Genomic DNA, 24,241 nt, shown 5'->3' on the forward strand with positions numbered 1-24,241 from the left:
TGCAATAACTTATTTGACTCTTCAGCAGTTGCCTTTTTTCTCTTTTAGTAACAGATAGAAAGAAAGAGACATAAAATATTCTGCAAAAATAAAATAACCTGGTAGTTACTAACATAATGCATCATCAGAATAATCAAATGGAATTTTCAGTCCCAGACATTGTTTATAGAGTTGTCCTAACCTAAGACCTAGTAACTAGTAGGTATCTCAATAGATAATAATTCTGTTCCCTCTCTACATATTCCTAATGCCGTACAAAGGGTTTAGAAAACCAAGTTTAATGTGATACCGTTAACATTTTAACACTAAATTTATTTTCCCACAGATGAAAAGAAGTAAAGAAGTGATAACTAAAAATTATAATCAAGAAGAAATAAGTATTCTTCAGTGTTGGAAATGTAGAAAATGTGTAGCAAGTTCTGATTGTTTCATGAAATATCTTGAGAATAAAGTAATTAAGGTAAGTAAGTACTGCTAACTCTAATCTTTAGTTTCCTAGTTTAGGAATGCTGTGCGCACACCCTCACGTGCACTCATTTCCCTCCACACCAGACTTAGGTTTTACCTAATTTTACTTGACTCGCTGAAAACATTTTGAAGCACTATTCAGAAGGTATCCTAACTTCCACACTTACCTTTAGCTGATCCCCTTAATATGACCTTAAAGTTTTAAGTGTAATATCATAGTTCTTTTTTTTTTTTTTTTATCCCTACCATGAGTGAATCTTAGTCATCACCACACAATTAAATTCAAGATTCCATTGCCCTGGCTGCTTGTAGCTCAGTGGATTGAGCGTCGGCCTGTGAGCCAAGTGTCACTGGTTCGATTCCCAGTCAGGGCACATTACTAGGTTGCACATCAGGTCCCCAGATGGAGGCTCGAGTGAGAGGCAACCACACAGTGATGTTTCTCTTGCTCTCTTTCTCCTTTCCCCTCTCTCTAAAAAAATAAAATAAATAAAACAAATACATAAATAAATTAATTTTTAAAAAATTCAAGATTCCATTAAGAAATGGAAAACCTATTATATTGTATTTTTTTAGTATTCAAAATAGGCCTAGAAGAGAAAGCTCAGGTATAATTGAAAAGTCAATAGGAACACCTGAATAATATTCAAGAGCTTTTAACTGGTTGTCCTGGAACAAATAAGTGTTTTTAAAACAACAAAAATAAAATTCCTAAAATTCCCTAAGAACAGTATGAAAGAGGCAGTATCAAAGAGGTGCAAGCTAGACAGTATTCATGGATTGACTTCACAGGGAATTCTCAGTCCAACACAGAGCATGTTCTTCCCCTTCTATGAGAGACACTCAGGTTTTTTTTGAAGTTTTTTTTTTTTTTTTTCTGCAGCCCCATTTGATCATGGTTATTTCCTCTCCACTCGAACATCATTTCTTCCTCTGAGTCCATTTGTGTTTTCTGTAAAATATCTTTTTTTCTTGCCTGTTTTTCTATTAAATTGTTTTGTTTTTATAGTTGGAAGTTCTTTATGTATTCTAAATACCAATCTCTTGTTGGTTATTGTATTGCAAATAGCTTTTACTTGCTTATATAAAGTTATATATTTCACCCTTTGTGGTCTCTTTTGATGAACAGAAGTTCATAATGTAATATAGATTAATTTATTAATCATGTCCTTTATGTTTTGTACTTTTTAAGTAATTCTTCTATACCCTGAGGGCAAGATATTTTTCTTTTCTTCTGCTGAGTACCAAAGTTGAGGTAGGCAAGTTTCCTGCTGTGTTATCCTAAACAGTAGGTTTATTTCTCAATTATCCTTATACTGAGATTACAATCCAGCTTTATGTAGGAGTTCCCCCCTAGAGTCTCCCTACCCTGAGCAAACCCTGCACTTTTTTCTCCTGCATTCCACACCCCAGGTAGACATGAAATGGCTCTCAGAACAACATCGAAGATTAAGAAGCTGGGGAACAGCATTAATACCTGTACTTTAGGATCACACTTCTCTATCCCTGTCCAATGCCAGAAAATGGGAGTCTCACACTCTACCTCTCCGCCCCCACAAAACTAGGAGCTAGACACGGAATTACTGTTAACTTTTGGTACAGAATAACCAGGTGCCACCAAAACCAAGTTTGCCAAAAGAAACAGCACAAAGACAATGATCACATCTGCTTTTATAATATTGAGAAGGTGTATCAGCTTGGTGGAAGCTAGGTCATGTGTGGAACTTGAACTGTAAGGAAATCTGGAACATTTGAGCTTCAGTTTTCCAGCCTTTGGCATGTAGTGAAGAATGTGACAGGAAATTTAGAATGGAATTTTGTAACAATCTACTATGTCTGCAGGGAGAAAAGGGGATTCCTACCACACCTTTAAGTCTGAGATACGTGAAATATAGACAAGAACCAAAACCAAAAGAAAATAACAACAAAAGCCCTCAAAACATAAACATAAAATAACAGAAATTGTCTCCATTTGTGATGTCTAGGGCCATGAGAAGAACAGTGTCCTCAATTTTAGTTTTTTAGTCAGTTTGGATATACTTTTGGACACATCAAGTTCATGTGGCCTGCAAAACATTCAAGTAGAGATTTTTGGGAGGCTGCTGGTTCTATGGGTATGCAATTCAAAATAGAGATCTGCACTATAAGGGAGCCATCACATAAAAGTGGTGAGTGAAGCTCTGAGAGTAGGTGAGATCAGCATACAGAATGTGAATGAAGTGAGAAGAGGGTTTAGGAACATGTAAAGGAAGAAAGAAGCCAGAAGAGGTGGGGGGGGGGGGCAGGCGGGGAGGGAGATAAGCCCAAGTAGTAGGATACAGTGTTATGAGAATCAAGGGGCAAGGACTTCCAGAAGGAGGTGTTGGTTAGTAATATTGATGTTGGAGAATTGTAGAAGAGCAGACACTGCCTTCAATGTGCATGTTGTACACTACACAATTCTAGAGGGTGCTGGTCTGTGAAATGTGCCCCCAGATTTGCATAGAGTTGGCATACAAACTGGCCATATGTGGAGACCCTGAATGAGAACCAAAAGTGTGCAATAGTTTAGTGAAGAGATCATTGGTGGACATTCATTGTAGTGTGAGAGTTGTCGGGGCAGATACCAGATTCCAGTTGAGTTGAGGAAAATGAAAACTGGGGAATGGTCCCACACTTATGATAAAGCATTATAATTATTTGGGTTGTGAGTCTTTCCATAGCCAACCTATGAAATATTTCATTTTTATACATTATTACAAATACAGTGATGGCCATAAATATGATCAAGGAATGTTGAATTGTTATGGATTATATATTTTCTCCTTCACCTTTTTGAGTGGATATTTTGCTCATTTTCTCTCTGGTTTTATTATCCTGGTGGTGTCTTTCTTTCAATGGCTGTGATACTGAAATAAATTATATTTTTATTTCTTATTCTATTTTAAATACTTAGTGTCAGCATATATTTATTCCATATTTAGTATTGCCACCTGCTAGGGGTTAAATTGTGTCCTCCTCCCAAATATGTATGTTGAAGTCTTAACCCCCAATATGACTGTATCTGGAGATAGGTCTTTAGGAGGTCGTTAAGGTTAAACAAGGTCATAAGAATGTGGCCCCATTTTGTAAGAAGCTGTGGCCTTTTATAGAATGTCTCTGTCTCTGTTTGTCTGTATCTCTCCCGACTCCCTCTCTCTCCCTCTTTTCCTCCTTCCCAAGTGAGGACACAGCAGTCTGCAATCAAAGAAGAGGGCTCTCACCAGAACCTAAACATGCTGGCACTTTGATCTCAAAATTTTTGCCTTCAGAATTGTGAAGAATATGTGTCTGTTGCTTAAGCCACCCAGTCTATGATATTTTCTTAAGACAGATCAAGCAGAGTAAAACATAACAGTTCCTTGATAGGCACTGGAAATTCAAAGAACAGAAGAGAGATATTCTGTCCTTGTGAAGCTTTCAGAATAGTGGTCAGTCATAAATATTAAATTTTAGCTGTTTTAGGTGGCAAAAATGAAAAGTATAGGGAACCATAAGAACAGGATATAGACAGAGGACAGGACCTAGTTTAAGCGGAGGCCTTTCTGAGGACGTGACTTGTGTGGGAGACCGGGGATGAGAATGAGGGTGGTGCAGGAGGGAGAGTGTTCCAAGCTTCAGGGTGAGCATATCAAAGGCCCTGTGCTGGAGAGAATGTGGTGTTGCCATGAAGCTAGAAGATTTCCGTGATTGGAGGTGAGAAATTAAGAGGGAGTTTGGCAAGATTTAAGGCTAGAAAGGTGAGTATTGATTAGTCTTGTAAACCAGATTACGGACTTTGATCTTTATCCTAAGAACTGGGAAGTGACTGAAAAGGAGTGGCATAATCATTGAATTCTAAAAATGTCATTTTGGCTACTGTGTGAAGACTGAATTAGAAAGGGAGCAAGAATGAATGCAGGAAGATGGCCCTTAAGTGAAGCTTTTAGTTTTTTTTATTCATTCCCTTTTGAGTAAAAAGTTTTCACCTTTGAAGTACCTTGTTAAAGTACAAATAGGAAAACCAGGCAGTCTAACAGAATTTGGTTCCTTTACATTTGTAATACTTTAAACATTTAATTCATAATGTTAATCTAAATGTTAATTTTTGTTACGTGATCTTTTCATGTAGTGTTTATAACTGCAGTAGTTAAATAGTGTACTTGGCTCACCTTTAATGAAAACCTGAATGTTATTGCTAATGTTGGAAATATTGCATTAAATGTCTTTCAAAACATTATATAATAGCCTTGGCCAGGTGACTCAGTTGATTGGAGCATCATTCAATACAGACAAAGGTTGCAGGCTCAATTCCCAGTCAGAGCACATACCTAGGTAGCGGGTTTGATCCAGGCAACCGATCGATATTTCTCTCTCAACAGTGTCTCACTCTCCCCTTCTCCTTGTCCCTTCCTCTCTCTTTAAATAAGCATTTCACTTAGCATAATGTTCTCCGGGTCCATCCATGCTGTCACAAAGGGTAAAATATGCCAGTCAGAGAAAAACATATGATTTCATTCATATGTAGAGCTAATGAACAAACTGAACTAACGAAGAAAAGAGAGACAGACACATAGATAGAGAGCAGGCTGACAGCTCTGTGCACTAGATGTGTGGTGGGATGGAGCAAAAAGGAAAAGGGACTCAAGGACATGGATAACAGTGTGGTGATTGAGTGGCAGAGTAGGGGGAGGTGTAAGAGGGTATAAGGAGGATAAATGGTAATGGAAAAAAAATTCAATAAAAGAATGAAATACTGCCCTGACTGGTGTGGTTTAGGTGGTTGGGCGTTGTCCCTCAAAGAAAAAGGTCGCTGTTTCAATTCCTGGTCAGGACGCATGCCTGGATTGCGTGCAATGTGGGAGGCAGCTGATCACTGTTTCTGTCCCTCTCTTTCTCTGTTTCCTTCCCCTCTCTCTAAAAATAAATAAATAAAAATTTTTTAAAAAGAGAAATTAAAAAGGAAAAGTTTAAGTGGTTAAAAAAATAAAATCAATAAGCATATCCTTAGGTGTGGATTAAAAACTTGTATAATAATATCACTAAATGATAAAAATATAATACGTAATATTTGCAATTTTAAAATTAAATGAAGTTATGGTACACAGCAACTGAAAATATTCTCCACCCTTCAAGAAAAACTACAAAATAGTAATGCATTAGCTCCACCTGCTGTTTGAACACATTGTTTCATTTACAAAATATTTTGTCAACATTTTTCTGACATCATTAAGTGAAATTGTTAGTTACTTTTTCTTTCCTTCCTCCTCACCCAAATGTGATGAATTTGAGACCTAAAAATATGTCTAGTAGGATTTTTTAAATCCTAATAATACAGTTTTTCTAAATTTTCTTTTAATTTTTCCCAAGGAGATAACCTGTTATGCCCCTACTATAAAAGCTTTAAGTTCTTCAAATTAGGTTGCTTCCAGTTTAATCATTTGTCTTAAAATGCACTCAGTTAAACTTGCTTTAGCACATAGTTGTGTGGTTCTTTTTTTTCAAAAATTGAGTGACTGTAGACTTATAAACTTAATAGTTCATAAGCTTCATTTTACCTATATAATTATATTGGAAATAAACAGCAGGTGAAGTAGTTGGCAGTTTCATTTACAGTATAATCAAGTCTTCTGTGTTTACCCAGCCTTTTATGCTACTATCACCTGTTTCAATTGCTGTAACTGATTTTTTTGTTTGTTTGTGTGAAAGTATGCTTTAACTTTTAACTACTTAGAGAAAAGTGTATGCTTGCTTTATATTAATAGTCCTCAAATGAGATTGAGTTGGGAGTTACATATCAGAATCAACTGTGAAATGTTTTCTAAACCAACCTTTCTTCTCTACAAGGTCTGTCCAGAAGGTATCCAACCATGTAATATAAAAAATAGAGGCATTTACTGAAGAAGATACAAGATACAAGAAACATTGTATATAGGACAATGACACCTCAGTCCCCTTCAAAGTAGGCACCTTGGGATCTCACACAGTTCTCCCAGTCACCATCAGCTGCCCTGTCGTATTTTCCTGAATCTCATCAATGGTCTGAAATCTCTCCCCTTTCAAAGGTGATTTTAGTTTTGGGAAAAGCCAGAAGTCTCAGGATGCCAAATCTGGACTGTGGGGGGACTGAGTCACCTGGGTGATATGATATTTTGCAAAAAAACTGCTTGAGTTATGATGCATGAGCAGGCGCATTGTTGTGATGAAGCTGCCAATCGCCAATTGCTCATAGCTGCAATAGTTTCTGCAGAGGAATGCTCAAGCTTAATGCAAAATCTGATGCAGTCATTGCTCTAGTGGCACATTTTGAATGCAATGGCCATGCAGTACACTTACTCACTCAACAGTATCTACTGCCCCCACTGACTACTACAGTGAAGTCATCATTGTTCACACATGCACATTTCAGTCCACTCTCCTTGGCAACCAGGTTAGATCAATTTTGCACAATTTCTCATTAGATTAACAATGACTGGGCTTTTTCCGGACAGACCTCGTATATTGTTCTTGGTTAATTTAAGTATAAATTACACCCCAAATTTTTGTTTGTTTTGTTTTTTAAGCTTAGGAGAGAACAGTAGCATTATGCCTTAAAACATACTTGGACTAATGATGTAAGAAAGTTGACTGCCCTATGATAAATTTTATGATTTATTTGGTATAGGAAGTTTAGTGACTGAGGACATGAGCTCTGAAGCAAAACTGCCTGGTTGAAAATCCTTGTTTTGCTGCTTACTGTGTGACCTTGGACAAGTTACATAAAAGTTACTTAATTTTCCTCATTTCTTCTTCCATGTAAAATAATAAAACACTTAAACAGTGCCTGGTCATAGTATTAACAGTACAGTACATATGTTTGTTACCTAATAAAAATAAGAATAATTACATTGTAAAACTTTTTCCACATACCAAGAACTGACTCCAATGTTGATTCTCATAGCAATGTTCATAAAGCATCTCTTGTATTTATTGTAGATAGTGATTTTTTAGTATTATGGTCAATCTTATGTGATTAAATTAAATAATGAAATATGCACTATAAAGTAATAGAATGCAATAATAAGTGTAAGGTACCCATCAGAATCCCTGGCATGTAAATAAGTTTTTTTATTCCCTTTATATGGACAGTACTGTGTCTAGTAACCATTTTATATTGATAGGTTGATTGCTATTAATACTGTATCATTATTTTTACCAATGTAGAAATATTTACTTATTTATCTCATCTATAGTCAGAACCCTGAAAAGTCAGAAAAAAATTGGATTTAATAAGGAAGTAAAGGTGATTGTATTTGTCAATTTCACTTTGTGTTCTCTACAAGAATCTTTTTACAATGTCATTGTAGAGTTATACTAATCTGCATAACTGTCAGCCCCTAATGGAAAGGGCTAATGTGTTATGACTATTTTGAGTATTCTATTCTCTTTTTCAAAAGTTTTAAGCATCGTTTTGTTTCTGAGGCAACGTATTTAGGTAAAGCTACACAGCTTATTTTTACTGAGTTACTTCTAAGAATGCAGCCAGTAAAAATGTTCACATTTTGAGTAGTCTTCAGTAATTTGAAGAAAATTAAAACTACAGGGGTTAGGGAAGGTAACGGATAATGATTTCAATGAAAAATTTATAAAGTTTCTTATGGAATAGCAATTTTTACTTATCAAGCATTTATTAAGTACCTGTTATATTTTTGCACTATCTTGTGATCTGAGGGTACAAAGAGAACTAAGATAGTGCTTAGTAACTAAAAATTTTATCATTAGCAAGTGTTTCTTGATCACTTTTCTTTAAGGATATTTTTAATTATTTTTTAAAATATATTTTATTGTGATATAATTTACATGTAATAAAGTGCACATTCAATGAGCTTTGACATATGTATACACACTCATGTACCCGCCACTATTTCAAATGTGCAACATTCAGTCTAGTTTCTCATAAACATGGGCATATGGTATTTTTTTTTTATGTCTGGCTATTTATGCTTAGCATAATGATTTTGAGATTGCTTTATGTTATTGCATAGATCAATAGTTTGTTCCTCTTTATTACTGAGTATTACTCCATTGTATGGATTTATCACATAGTTTATCCATTGAATGGTTGCCATAGTTGTTAATGGATATTAGGGTGTTTGCAGTTTTAAGCTATAATAAAGTTGCTATGAACATCTGTTTATAAATCTCTTTGTAGACATATATTTTCATTTCTCTTGGTTCTTATTAGGAACTGCTAGGTTTTATAGTAAGTATAGGCATAGCTTTTTAAGAAACTGGCAAATTGTTTTCTGACAAAATGATTGTACCATTTTTTATTCCTATCAGCAATGTATGAGAATTTCAGTTCTTTATTTTTGTAAGTGCTGATACTGCTAGTTCTTTCTTTCCTCCCTCCCTCTCCCTCTTCCTTCTTTCTTCCTTTCTTCCTTCCCTGTCCTCTTCTTCTCCTCCCCCTCCTCCTCCTTCTACTTCTGCTATTGTAATATATGTGCAGAGGCATCCCATTGTAGTTTGAATTTATATTTCTCTAGTGAATAATGATGGTATGCCTTCTTTCATGTGGTTATTGGGCATTACTATATTGTCTTTTGTGTTAAAATCTTGTAGTTATTTTTATAATTGTTTTCTCCTTTTTTTGTTATAAGTATTATTTAAATTATGTCTAAAAAGTTCTTGTCAGATACAGTCTTTGTAAAAATAGTTTTCCAGTCTGTGGCTTGCATTTTATTTTCTTAGTGATGCCTTTTAAAAAGTAAATGGTTTTATTTTTGATGAAACCTATTTTATCATTTTCTCTTTGTAGTTAGTGTTTTTGAGTCCTAAGAATAATTTGGCCATCCCAAAGTTTCAACAGTTTTCTCCTATGTTTTCTTCTAGACATTTTGTAGTTATAGCTTTTACTTTTAGGATTCTGATTCATTTTGAGTTAATTTTGTGCATGGTGTGTGGTAAGCATCAAGGGTTTTTTGTTATTGGTTTCTTCGCTTTGTTTTGTTTTGTTTTTACCTCATACAAATATATACAATTGTTCCAGTACCAATTATTGAAAAGTTTATCTTTTCTCATTATCTTGGCATATTTACCAAAAATCAATTGAACATATATACATGTCTGTTCCATTGTTGAAATCATATAGTGTATACCCTCCACCTTTCTTCTTCTGTTGCAAAACATGTCAGGCTGTTTTAGGTCATTTTGCATTTTTACATAAAATTTGAAATCTCTATAAGCCTGCTGGGATTTTGAGTGATTGTACTGAATCTGTAGGTTAATACGGGAAGAATTAACATTGTAAGAATATCAAACCTTCCAATGCACGAATATGTTTCTTGGTTTCATTAGGTGTTCTTTCATTTCTATGCATAATGTTGTTTAGCTTTCAGTGACATTATATACATAATGTCAAATTTAGACCTAAGTAGTTTGTGTTTTTTTATGCTATTGTAAAATTTTTTATTTTTTCATTATACAGAAATACGGTATACAAGAAATTAAAAAATGGCATTGTATCCTGAAATTATGCTAATTTTTTACAGTTCTTTGGAGGAAATCCTTAGTATTTTTTATATTTTATTTTCTATGAATAAAAAGGTTTTTTAATTGTGCATAAATACACATATTATAAAATTTACCGCTAGTGATACTTTGTACATTTACACCGTCTAGTTCCAGCGCATTTTCATCACCCCAAGAGGAGAGCGCATACTCATTACCCAGTCCCTCTGCATTTCCCCTTCCCTCAAACCGTTGGCAGCTACTAATCTTTCTGTCTTTATAGATTTGCTGACTGGATAGTTCATACAAATGTAATCATACAATATGGAACCTTTTGTGTCTGGCTTCTTTCATCTAGCATAATGTTTTTAAAGTTTACCCATGTTATAGCATGTATCAGTAATTCATTCCTTTTCACAGCTGAACAATATTTCACCATATGGATATACCACATTTTGCTTATACATTCATGAGTTTATGTACACTTCAGTCATTTAAACCTTTTGGCTACTGTCACTAGTGCTGCTGTGAATATTTGTGCACAAATTTTTCTTCAGACATCTGTTTTCAGTTATTTTGGGCCCACACCCAGGAGTAGAACTGTATGACCAATTGGTAATTCTATGTTTATCTTATTGAGGAACCACGTAACTGTTTTTTTCCATAGTGACTGCATTGTTTTACCTTCCCACCACAAAGTACAAGTGTTCTAACTTCTCCAAATCCTCACCAATACTTATTTTCTGTTTTTGGCATTATTTTTTATTTTTTATCATAGCCATCCTAGTGGGTGTGAAGTTGTACCTCTCTCTGTGTTTTTTAATCTACATGTTATTGCTTCTCTTTCCATATTGTTCTGACTTAGGCCATCAGTACAATGTGGAGTAGAAATGGTGAATGAAGACATCTGTGTTTAATCTTCTTTCACCATAATGTGTTTAGCCATAGGTTTTTTCATGGATGTTTTTTATGAGGTTGAGAAAGTTCTTTTCTATTCTTAGTCTTCTGAGAGTTTTTATCATGAATGGGTGTAGAATTTTATCAAACGATTCTTTCATGTGTCTTGAAATGTTCTTCATGTTTTTCTTTCATATTCTGTTAATACGTTGAATTATATTGAATGATTTTTTTGCCAGTCTCCTTTATCTTTTCAAAGAACTGACTCTTTAGTAATTTTTCCTATTGTCCTTTTGTTCTCTTATTTCCTTTATTTCCTCTAATTTTTAATTATTTCCTTTTTATTGACTTGGGGCTCTATCTGTTCTTCTTTTTCTTTGTTCTTTCTTAAGATGTAATGTTAGATTATTTGAAATTTTTCTTGTTTCTTGAAGTAGGCCTGTGATGCTGCAGGCTTTCCTCTTAGTACCACTTTTGCTGCATCCCCCAAATTTTGATATGTGGTATTTTCATTTTCATTTGTCTGTGTATTTTTTGATCTCTTCTTTTATTTCTTCTTTGACCCAATAGTTGTTTGATGGCATGTTGTTTAATCTCCACATATCTGTGATTCTCCAGCTTTGTTCTTGTAGTTAATATCCAGTTTCATACCACTTTGGTAGGAAAAAGTATATGGTACGATTTCAGTCTTCTTAAATTTATTGAGACTAGTTCTGTGCCCCAAAATGTCCATCCTTGAGAATGTCCCATGTGCAATTGAGAAGAATGTATAGTCTTCGGTTTGGGGATGGAAAATTCTAAAAAATATTAAGTTCACTTTTTCCAATGTATCATTTAAGACTGATATTTCCTTGACTTTCTGTTTGGACAAACAATCCATTGCTGTCAATGGGATATTCAGATACCCCACTAAATTGATTTTTGTCAGTTTTTCCCTTTAGGTCTCTTACTGCTTTATATATTTGGTACTCCTATATTGGGTGCACATATATTGATACATATTATGTCTTCAATGAATTGTCTCATTTATCATTATAAAATATCCATCTTTGTCTCTTGTTATCTTTTCTATCTTGCCTAGTTTTATCAATTGTAATGGTGAGAGCATGTCTAATATGTCTTACTCCAGCATTGCCAGAATTAATGTTATTTTTATTTGAATCAATTTTAACTAAAATTTTAATTTACAAGTATAATATATTCTCCCATTAAAACAATTATGGAAAATTAACGTTTCCTTTTGGTACCTCTCCTAATCTTAGTCTTTCTTCCTTTGAACTTAACTAGTGTTGGTATAGCCTCTTAGGTATGTTTTGATCCATTTAAATATGTGTGTTTCCATAGAAAAGTATAATACTTTTAGGTTGTATATGCTCTTAATATCATAATACAGAGTATATTTGTTTCTATTTCATGTGCTTTTTAAAAAGAAACCAAACAACATCTTTAGTGATACATGTACATCATACTTATTATGTGTCATGGTATTATTTTCTTTTTTTTTAAATTGTTGCTCTATTACAGTTGTCTCAATTTTCCCGTTGCTCTCCTCTGCCCTGCCCCACTCCTCTCCCACAGTCAATCCCTGCCCTGTTGTTCATGTCATGGGTCATTTATACCTGTTCCTTGACTAGACCCTTCCCCTTCTTTCCCCCCTTTTCCCCCTCCCCCTCTACTCTGGTCACTGTCAGTCTGTTCCTTGTTTCCATGCCTCTGGTCCTATTTTACTCATTTATTTTGTTCATTAGGTTCCTGTTACAGGTGAGATCATATGGTATATGTCTTTTGTCACCTGGCTTATTTCACTAAGCATAATAGTCTCCATGTCCATCCATGTTGTCACAAAAGGCAGGAGTTCCTTCTTCCTTTCTGCTGGGTAGTATTCCATTGTGTAGAAATACCAAAATTTTTTGACCCACTCATCCACTGATGGGCACTTATGCTGTTTCTAGCACTGGCTATTGTAAATAGTGCTGCTATGAACATTGGGGTCCATAGGTTCTTTTGAATTGGTGTTATCAGGCATCTTAGGGTATATCCTAGCAGTGGAATTGCTGGATCAAAAGGCAGTTCCATTTTTAATTTTTTGAGGAAATTCCATACTGTTTTTCACAATGGCTGCACCAGTCTGCATTCCCACCAACAGTGCACTAGGGTTCCCTTTCTCGACATACTTGCCAGCACTTGTTGTTTGTTGATTTGTTGATGATGGCCATTCTGAGCTGTGTGAGGTGGTATTTCACTGTGGTTTTAATTTGCATCTCTCTGATGGCTAGTGATGTTGAGCATCCTTTTATATGCCTATGGGCCCTCTGTATGTCCTTCTTGGAGAAGTGTTTGTTCAGGTCCTTTGCCCATTTTTTAATTGGATTCTTTGTCTTCCTGGTGTTGAGTCGCATGAGTTCTTTATGTATTTTGGAGAGCAAACCCTTGCCCAAAGTATCATTGGCAAATATGATTTCCCATACGGTTGGTTCCCTTTTCATTTTGGTGATGTTTTCTTTAGCCGTGGAGATGCTTTTTTATTTGATGTAGTCCCATTTGTTTATTCTTTCCTTTATTTACCTTGCCAAGAGGATATATCAGTGAAAATATTGCTGTGTGGGATTATCTTAAATTTTCCTGCCTATGTTTTCCTCTAGGGCTTTTATGGCGTCACAGCTTATGTTTAAGACTTTGATCCATTTTAATTTTGTTGTATGGTGTAAGTTGGTGATATAGTTTTTTTTTTTTTTTTTTTGCATGTACCATTATTGTTCTCCCAACACCATTTATTGAAGAGGCTATTTTTATTCCATTTTATGCTCCTGCCCCCTTTGTCAAATATTAATTGGCCATAGAGACATAGTACTATTTTCAGTGAGAATAGAAGTTGGTCCTCACTAGTTCATCTTCTGAACTTGCTGCAAATGCTTTTCATTTTTTTCCAGGACTTTCCAGCCACTCTGGGATGTTGCGCTATTCCACTGTGCCCCAAATACTACTCTTGGCTGGAGACATGCAGACTTCAACTCCACTTCTAAGAGTTTCCCAGAGCACTTCTTGCTTCTAGTTTCTAACACTTTGGCATGGGCCATTCTTTGTGTGGTTCTCATCTATTATGTACTTAGATACAGTATGCTGTTGTTTCCCTCATTAATCTTTTAGAAGTTCCTCTCAAATTCTGGTTGATTGGGATCTCCCCATTTATATTTTCTAGTTTAGCTATTGATTCTTTTTTTTTATAAAATATTTTTTATAGGTTGTGTGGTTCAATAGGGAGAATAAACTGGAATATTTACTCACTTTGCCATTTTGAAACCAATTATTAAATCCCTCTCTGCCTGAACTGTGCCTATATCATTTTATGAGAATCTATAATAAAATAAACTTTTTTATGTTAGCCTGACACTGTGGTGAGGGAGCAGTAAGATGATTGAGGTGGAAGCTATTCCTAGCATTTTCTCTTCTTTTCCTAACTTTGCTCCCATTCAGTAATACCCTCTTCATTATCACCTGGCTTTCTCTCACTATTCTCACTATTGACATGAAAAGTTGCATTTTGTTAACCAGAATTGGAGTTGAAGCATCATGAATAAAACTATAACATCTTTTTTTGGTCAACTACAAACCCTTCCCAACAGATTTTCTATTTGCCATTGAAATATTTTCAACCTATATTGTAGATTTTTTAAATACTAGAATTGGAAGAATTTCAAACCTTTTAACAGAAGTTTGCTTTCGCCATTATAATCTTGAGTTTGGTTTAGCATTGATTATTGTTTATAATGTGTAAAATGCCATTATGTACAGTATAGAAAATAATGAAATGTGATTTCACATAATATCAATAGTTCAAGTCCTTTTCCCCTTTTAATTTACATTGTGATTTTTGTGGAGCCTGTCAGAAATTAGATCAAGAAGTCTTTATAGATCTTTCCAATATGTGAATAAATCATAGTGAACCTTTTTGTCTACACTGTGCTACCATTAAGTATTTTAAGATATACTAATGGGAGAGAAAAATGACATAAGGTCCAGAGGGACCAACTTGAAAAATGAAACCTAGAAATTCTGGTTACCCTGGCTCCAAGTCACAATCTAATGAAGGTTATTCAGTGAAAGGTTCCTAAAGAGATTCAGCCCTATTTCATTCATGTCACTGTGAATAGAAGCTTATAGGGTATATTTAGGAAGTTCCTCATTGCTTGTTATTTTGTTAACCTAATTATAGTAACCAGTAGTAGTGCAACTGCTTGGGAAATCTATAAAAGAAATTGGCAATTTATGTAGCTACTTATAAAATCTGATCCTGGGGAAGGAAGAACCCTTTCCCTGTTCTTTTCAATCAACACTTTTCTGTCATTTCATAAAATGAAACCTTTTAGGCTCAGAAGGGACCTTAGCAATTATCTAGCAGTGTTTTACAGTTGAAGAAACTGAGACCCACAGAGGTAAAGCAATTGGCGTAAGGTCACATAAGTAGTAATGGGCATATTTCTCCACCCTGGCCTGTCCTGTGTTACTCTGACATGTTGGGAAGCCATACTGTCTCAACTACAGTCACATTTATTTCTACAAAGCTACTTCAGAAAGCCATAAGTGTCTCTCTTTGAAATTTTTGTTGTTTAATTGGGGGTTTTCCAGCTTCCTCCTCAATTGTTCCTCTCCCTCATCCTTTTGCAGTTTTCTTGAGCATCTTGATAGAGAATATAGCAACTCCTTTATTCTGTCATTAATAGAATCCAGATAGAATCAGAACTTGAAGGCAAGAAAAGCTGTCATGAATGGCACTGTTTTTTTTCTCACTTACAGGGAAAAGAATAGGGAGCTGGATTTGTTCATTAAGTAATGCTACATTTAAAATTTAATTGATGAACTCAGTGAAATAGAGGGCTATTTTTTAATTTACAGGTATTCTGTGAAAATAATTTTTCTCTTTTTGTCTTTTTGGGCTTGATTTTTGAGATGGGAGTGAGGAGAGGAAGGCAGTGTGTATTTCCTTGCTAGCTAAAATCGAATTTATATTTTTGTGTTTTATTCAGATATGAAATTTTTGAAATAGATTCTGAACTAGTAAAAACTAATATCATGTATTTTGATATAATAGGACAGACATGATTCGACCGATGATCAAAATACTTGTCGTGTGTGGCACATGGATACAGAAGCCCTTCCAGAATGGATAAACCGCCTAATACAAAAAGTAAGTTCCTAGTGTCAGAGTAAAATTAGGAATATACTACCTTCAGAATGTTTTTGTCCTTATTTTAGAGCTATTTTTCTTGGATGCATTGTTTCAACAGACATGAAAGTCTATGAAATTCTTAATTACACTTTCTGGCTTCTTCATTGCTACTGGAGTGCCTCAGGTACCTTTTCTTCTTTTTTTTTTTTCTTTTTCTTTTTACATTTTTCTTTTTAGTTATTCTTTAGTTTTATTTGTATTGTTTATGCCGTTTCAGTTGTTCCCATTTTTCTCCCTTTCTCCCCCTCTACCCAGCCCCACCGTCTCCCCACCCCAAGCCCATCTCCATGTTGTTGTCCGTGTCCACGTCCATGGGCTGTGCATCTGTGTTCTTTGGTTAATCCCTTCACCATCTTTCATCCCATCCCTCCACTCCTTTCTGGCACCTGTCAGTCTGTTTTATGTATCTGAGCTTCTGTTACTACTTAGTCTGCTGGTTTATTGTGTTCATTAAATTTCACATATAAGTGAGTTCATGTGGTATTTTTCTTTCACTGACTGGTTAAATTCACTTAGCATAATTTTCTCCGGATCCATCCATGCTTCAGGTACTTTTCTACCTTGAACTTTGCACGTGGTATTTCCCCTCGCTTGAAAGCTCTTTCCGTAGATAGTCACCCATTCCCTTGTTTCCATAGGTCTTTGCTCTCAATGAGGCATTTCCTGACCTACCTATCAACTGCCCTCCCCACTGTTACCACTCTTCACAGTTCCTTTCTTCCTTCTCTGATTTATATACATACCTATAATTTATACATATACATACACTGATACAAACTGTTAAGTACCTTTAAAAATGCTTAAGTACACATTACATATATAAATATATGAATTACTATATACATACACATATACATATACAGTAGCCCCTCTATAACACGGTTCACTTATCGCAGCCTCACTGTATCGCGGGATTTTTAAAAATATTATTATATATTATATTTAATTATTTATTGTGAGTTTTTTGCTATATCATGGGATTTTGTGGTACTGTATACATATGTTGTTAAAGTTGCATAGGTGTAGGATAAATGTAAGGTTCCTATTTCACGGGGGGGGCGGTCTAGAACCTAATACCTGCTGTAAGTGAGGGAGTACTGTATATACACTCACCCGCACACACTTATGGTTTACTGATCTTGTTAATTGCCCAGCTCCCCAGCTAGAATATAAACTCCATGAAGTTAATGGTTTTTATATTTTGTTTTTACTGTATCCCCAGCACCTAGAAAAGTGTCTGCTGAGTGGATGAAATACCGTGTCTATATTATTCATATATGCACACACATATAAAATAAACTGGATAATTAAGGACTCTTGTTGGCACAGTAAAAATAAAAATACAACACTTTCAAGGATCCTTAATGAAATATTAGAAGAGCAAGAACTCATCTTGTTAACAATATGGTATCATTATTTCTCATAGTTCAAAAATGCTTAAGTCTTAGAAAAATGTCAATAGCATAATTTTTAGAAAAATAGAGTTGTCTTTCTTCACTGACTAACTTGTTTTTGTTATTGTTGCGAAATGATAACATTTATAGATATTTCCTGCATCTATTCTCACACTGTAACGATTTCCTGGGGAAATGCTCATGTGGTGCTTGTAAGTGTCCAGAACTTTACGCAATGTATTGGGACACTGCACATGTTCCACTATCTCTGTTGAAAAGACCGTTTTAAGCCAGCTCTTTATTAATTTCCAGTCTGAGTATAGAAAACGCACTATCTGCTGTATATGACCAATATGTTTTGGTTCTCTGTAAAAAGGCAGGAAGAGCTTTATTCTGATGATTGGGTAAAGTTCCCTCCCACAGTGCTTGGTATGCAAGTAGTGTATCAAAACAGACACTTTTCTGTGAGATTTTACTTGCAAATTAAGCTCTGTAGACTGATGTGCTTCCTGGTTCCATAGTGTATTTTTCTTTTCCTTAGTTCACACTGTATCCATATTCAACCTATTGTTCAAGAGATTCTTTTAGAATTCTTAGGAGTATTGTTTAGATACACATGATGTACAACATGCTCTCTAGAACTTTGGAGCTGCTTATCTCTATTTGCTTGTTTCCATTTACTGTTCTGTCTACTAATCAGAAAACAGAAAGCTAGCTTTTTCTGTGGCATAGAAAACTTCCACATGGTTGGCAAAAAAAAAAAAAAAAAAAAAAAAAAGCTCCCATTCTTTTTTATTTTGATGAACGCATTGTCTTTATTTTCCTTTATTACCTGTAGGCCCAGTGGACAGTTGGAAAACTGAATTGCCCTTTTTGTGGGGCCCGTTTAGGGGGCTTTAATTTTGTCAGCACTCCAAAATGTTCCTGTGGCCTGCTTACAGCTGTACATCTCTACAAGAGCCGGACCAATTATCAGCCAGCACAGGCAGGCCGACTAATGAGACCATCGCTGAAATACTTGTCACATCCTAGAGTTCAATCAGGTTGTGACACAGAAACTCTGCTGACAGGTGGCACCTTCAAAAACAGAAATCGCAGGCTTTTAAACATGGCTCAAAATAATAATGGCTCTGGAAGATTAACAGAAGCACTCTGCCTGGAGGTACGGTCTACATATTTTCACATGAAGAAGGAAAAACTGCTCTTCAAAGCATCTAATCCCAAATACCAGCTTTTTGTTCCCCAGCCTGTGCCTGGAAGATGCACTGGAAGAGCTTTTCATAGAAAATCGCGTAGCCTGGATCTGAACATCAGTGAGAAACTGACTTTATTACCCACTTTATATGAAATACATAGTAAGACGACTGCCCATCCCAGGCTAAATGAAACACAGCCGGTTGATCTTTCGAACTTACCTTTAGAATCTGGTAAAAATAGCTGTTCCTTTCAGATTTCATCAAGTTTTGATCCTAATATGCTGCTGCAAAGATTTTCAGTGGTTCCTCATGAGACCCAGACACAAAGAGGAGGAGAATTTCAGTGCGGACTAGAAGCTTCTGCAGTGTACTCTGACCATGCCAGTTCTAACAGCCTGACTTTCCTGATGGACCTGCCCTCAGCTGGCAGGAGCCCACCAGAGGCCTCGGACCAGGAAGACCACCACTCTCCTCTGGACTTCTTGCGCTCTGGCAGTTTTTCATTGGGTGCCATTAATCAGAGGCTCAGGAAAAGAGAAAGGAGCAAGTTGAAGAATCTGAGAAGGAAGCAACGAAGGCATGAAAGATGGCTACAGAAGCAGGTAATTTTAAAAAAGAATTTGCTAAAAGTTCTGTATTATAAATGTTGAGGCTTGGGGAGAGGAGCTAACTTTGAACACCTACATTACGTATATAAAAACTTGGATTTAGTAATTTTTGAAATGACATTTCTCTCTAGGAGAACTTAAGAATTATGCAGCTCTACTGTAATTGACACGTCTGTCTCTGTGCTCACGCATGTTTAGAAAATGCCCTTTTGTAAAGTTTTTCCTAATACTGTTAATATCTTAGAGGAACAGTAATCTCCATGATGTTGTGACTAGATTATCATAAACACTTTAAGTTTATTTGAGTTAGGATTTCATTTTAGGTTAAGTTGAAGCAAACAAGTTTCTTTAAGTATATATAATCTTAGTGACATTCATTCATTTTCATTACATTTAACTTAAATGCATATTCTCCTGGAGCTTTATTTAATTATGTGCCTACAATTAGTTAATTGTGTTTAATTGTGTTAAACTGTGAAAACAATCTAAAGGATAATTTACCCATCCTGTAGTTTTATAAGAGAGCATGCTTCTCTTTGGTTAAAAATCCTATGTCCATAATGATACGTTCAAGGGTCTGGGTGTGTGAAGGAACTGAGCAATAAATGTTAGTGCTGAGGAAAGCAGTTAAAACCGGTGGGTGAGAGCCTCATGAAAATTGGAAGTTGGAGGACTAGTATATTTCTATATAAACTTATTTTTGCAAGTTGCCATTATTACTGTTCATAATGGATAATAGTCCTTATTAATCAGTGAGTTGAATATTAACAAAGTCCTCAGCTAAAATGTAGAAAGCTGCAGCTTTACATATTAGATTTTTTTTAAAAAGTTAAGTAAACTCATTATAGCTTATGCTCCTATCATAGACTGAACAAAATAAAGTTACTACATTGAGTGCTTCAATAAGGTTAGGTATTTTTCATCTTTCAGTTCAATAGTATAATTATAGCAGTAGGTAATTGTTTATTATATTTTTCAAGTGGTTAACAAGAGCATTCTAGTTTAGTTTATTTGCAAGTGATGGTGTAATATGGCATCAAAGCATATATTATAGAATGTATACATGAATATATTTTAGCACCATTATAAAATACTTTCTTTAACTTATTTTATTTAATTCATTGAAGCTATAAAATTCAACAAATTTATTGAAAATTTGACCTTAACCTAGATAAATTGGAAATGATCATATGTTAAGCGAATATTCTGAAAAAATACCTTAAAAACAACATGGAGGGCACTAAAATAATTCTCTAACAAATAGAAATTTAAGAGAAGAATTAAAATTATACTTTGTACTGCAGGTATGCCCAAATGACATATTTGCAATTTTAAAAATGTGTTTAATCCTTAGACTGGGCACTTCTGAAAATCTCATGCATATTATTAATCATTTTCCAGCATAGGAACACTATTTTACACAGTTTAGAGCAAAGCAAGACCAAAGTTAATTTTTTTTCCTTGATGGCTACTTTTATTCATTCACACAGATGTGATTTAACCAATATGCTTTGCTAGTTGATCATAGTAAATGAGTCTTAGACCTGGGACAAGTCAATATATGGACTGAAATGGTGGGATCCTAATAGGTTTGGTTGGTTGCACAGGGACTACAGGCAAACAAGTGCCCGATGTTTCCTTAGCAAAGAAAATTTAAAATAAAAATTACATGAATTATGAATATGAGTGCACATCATGGTTCAAGCCAGAAGGAATAAAAATAAACTTTAACAGTCAGTATTCTAATTCAAACAAAGATAAATCTTAGAAAGAGTTAATCTTTGAGATAAGTCAATGGCTTAGTTACTCAGTTCATGTTTAATAAAGATTAGTTAATTCTGTAAGTATTTTTAAAATATCTGTTTGTTTGTTATACCATACCTTTGTGTAATTTTAGTACAGACCCTGTCCTTTTTTTTAATGTGGAAAATAAGCATATAAAATATAAAAAAAGGTTTTGTTATTAATGATAATTTTTGTAAGTTTAAAATAATTGATTGGTAAATCTTAATTTCTGACTTTCATTTACATTTTTAATGATTTGTTTTGTGCAAACTAGACATACTATATGGGAGATACCATTATAGAAAATATTAATGACATTACAAAAAGTTATTGAAATTTTTGAAGCTTATGAATATAAATGAGTTTGATATTGAAACAGAAAATGCAGCAAGTTTTCAGTGTTTTTGTTCAGCTGATATTAATTGAGCATCTACTTTGAGGAAAGACAGTGCTGCGCTACATTCAGCCAACAAATCTCTTTTGAATTCAGCATAGTCTTTTTGGTTGTGTTTTTTTTAAGTATTGTGCAATAAAGTTTACTTATTCTTGGCATACAGCTCTATGATTTAAACACATGTATAGATTCATATAACAACTACCATGATGGGGATACAGTTCCATCACCCCCAAAATCTCCCTTGTGTCTTTATAATTGTGCCTTGATTATATCTTTACACCTCTCTTCCATCCCTAATCCCTGAAAACCACTGTTCTGCTCTCCATTACTTTCATTTTGCCTTTTTGATAATGTTATAAAATAATAATAATATGTTATAAAGTTAGGATTGTATAGTATATAACATTTGGAGACTAGCTTCTTTTACTCAGCACGATTGCCTATGAGATTCATCCAAGTCGTGGCATATATCTATAGTGCTTTTTCTTTTTATTGCTCAATAGTATTTCATTGTGTGAATGAACCGCAGTTTATTCATTCCGCTGTTGAACAATAGGTGGGTTGTTCCAGGTTTGGGGAATTATGGAAACAGTTGTTACGAACATTCATGTATAGGTTTTTGTGTAAACCTGTTTTCATTTTTCTAGGGTAAATACCCAGGAGTGGGATTGCTGAATCGTATGGTAAGTGTATATTGAACTTTATAAGCAACTGTCAAATTGTTTTTCAGAATGGCTATTCCATTTTACATTCAAAGCAGCAATGTATGAGTTCCATTCGCTGTGCATCCTTGCAAACACTTGGTAGTCTCAATATTTGATACTTTGTCATTCAGTAGATACTGTAGTGGTATCACATTGTGATTTTAATTTACCTTTCCCTAATAATGTTGAACAATTTTTATGTGCTTATTTTCTCATTTGTGTATATTCTTTTGTGAAGTGTCATTCAAATCTTTTGGTCATTTTTTCTTTACTCATTTTTAACAGTTTATTTTTTATTGTATCTTTTCCATTACCATTTTTAGCTGCTTCCATCTCCACTCCCTCCCTCCTTCCCACAATTACCACACTGTTGTCCATGAGTCCTTTTTCCTTTTTGCTGGATCCCTCCATCCCCCAAATTCCGCTCCTGCCCCCTCTCCCCCACCAACCCAGAACTGTCAGCCCACTGGTAATTTAGTTTTTTTAAATTTTACTTATTTATTTTTTAGAGAGAGGGGAAGGAAGGGAGAAAGAGAGGGAGAGAAATATCAATGTGTGGTTGCCTCTCACATACCCCCAACTGGGGACCTGGCCTGCAACCCAGGCCTGTGCCCTGACTGGGAATCGAACCAATGACCATTTGGTTCTCAGGCTGTCACTCAGTCCACTGAGGCACACCAGCCAGGGTTCATTTTTTAATTGGGTTGTGTTCTTTATGTTGACTTGTAGAAGTTTTTTTATATATTTTGGATATAAGTTCTATAATTGATATGTGATTTGTAAGTTTTTTTTCTCCCAGTGTGTAATTTGTCTTTTTATTCTCTTAACAATTTTCTTTTCCTGTAGAGCAAACAGGTTTAATTTGAAGTCCAATTTCTCTCTCTCTTTTTTTTTTTAATGGAACACACTTTTGGTGTCATATTTAATAACTCTGTCTAACCCTAGGTTATGAAGGGTTTCTTTTGTGTCCTTCTGAAAGTTTTATAGTTTTACATTGAGAATTACGGCTCACATTGAGTTAATTTTTAAAAAATAAGATGTGAGGTTTAGATCAAGCTTGGTCCATTGTTTTACATTGGATGCTTGATTGTTCCAGCACCATTTGTTGAAATCACTATTCTTTTTCCATTGAAATGACTTTGCAGCTTTGTCAAAAATCAATTGACTGTATATGTCAGGGTCTATTTCTGGACTCCATAATCTATTCAATTCAATTTTGTATCTGTCCCTTTGCCAGTATAGCCCTTTTACCTGGTTGTAGCTTTGTAATAAGTTATAAAATAGGCTGCTCTGATTCCTCCAACTTTATTGTTCTTTTGCAAAATTGTTTGAGTTATTCTAGTTCCTTTGCATTTCCATATAAAATACAGAATTCACCTGTTCATATTTACAAAAAACACTGTTGGGATTTTGATTGAATTATGTTAAATCTATATAGATCAACTTGAGACGAAGTGAAAGCTTTACTATGTTCATTTTTCTAATCCATAGAAATGATGTCTCAGTTTTTATTTAGGTCTTCTTTTATTTCTTTTGTCAACATTTTAGTATCATATACCTTTATTATTTATCCTTTTCTTCATTTAACTGATGCCCATCAGGTAGTTCACTATTTGCCAGAAACTGTGTGCTAAGTATTGAGGATACAACCATGGATAGAATATGTATGATTCCTCCCCTCAGGGACCTTGGGGTGAACAGGGAAGACACATATGAACCTCAGTAATCCTTTCTTATACATTGCAGAAATGCCATATCATAATGGATCTGGCCAGCATTAACTGAGGATTGGTTTAACCAAGACCTTGAGATGCAACTGAGAGCAGTCACAAAAAGCAACTTTGATTAGGAGAGGGAGGGTAGGAAGATTGTGCAGACATTGTTAGATTGATGACCGAAAGAGAAGAGAAATGGTCAGCTGAGGAAGAAGTATGATGTGATCAGAAACTTATGTTTGATTCTGAGTATACTTTGTAGCTGCTGGAGAGTTCTGAGTAGCTCTAGCTGGACCCACAGTAGGAGCTCAGTAAATGGTTGCTGAGTGGATAAATTGAACAAATAAATGATGTTCAATGT

The 24,241-nt window shown here is 34.9% G+C and overlaps 1 protein-coding gene across 1 annotated transcript in view; it reads left to right on the top strand.

Annotated features, from left to right (window-relative positions):
- Positions 1–325: 325 nt before the first annotated feature.
- Positions 326–24,241, top strand: part of RNF180 (ring finger protein 180) — a 125,597-nt gene continuing 101,681 nt past the window's right edge. Inside the window, exons 1-4 of the mRNA XM_090278938.1 lie at positions 326–460; positions 15,944–16,039; positions 18,314–19,273; positions 22,109–22,144. Of these exons, the coding sequence (XP_090135064.1) occupies positions 326–460; positions 15,944–16,039; positions 18,314–19,273; positions 22,109–22,144 (1,227 nt within the window). The remainder of the gene's footprint in view (positions 461–15,943; positions 16,040–18,313; positions 19,274–22,108; positions 22,145–24,241) is intronic.

This window comes from Furipterus horrens, unplaced genomic scaffold, assembly GCF_987537825.1.
Source record: "Furipterus horrens unplaced genomic scaffold, mFurHor1.1.pri manual_scaffold_5, whole genome shotgun sequence".
Lineage (NCBI taxonomy): Eukaryota > Metazoa > Chordata > Mammalia > Chiroptera > Furipteridae > Furipterus > Furipterus horrens.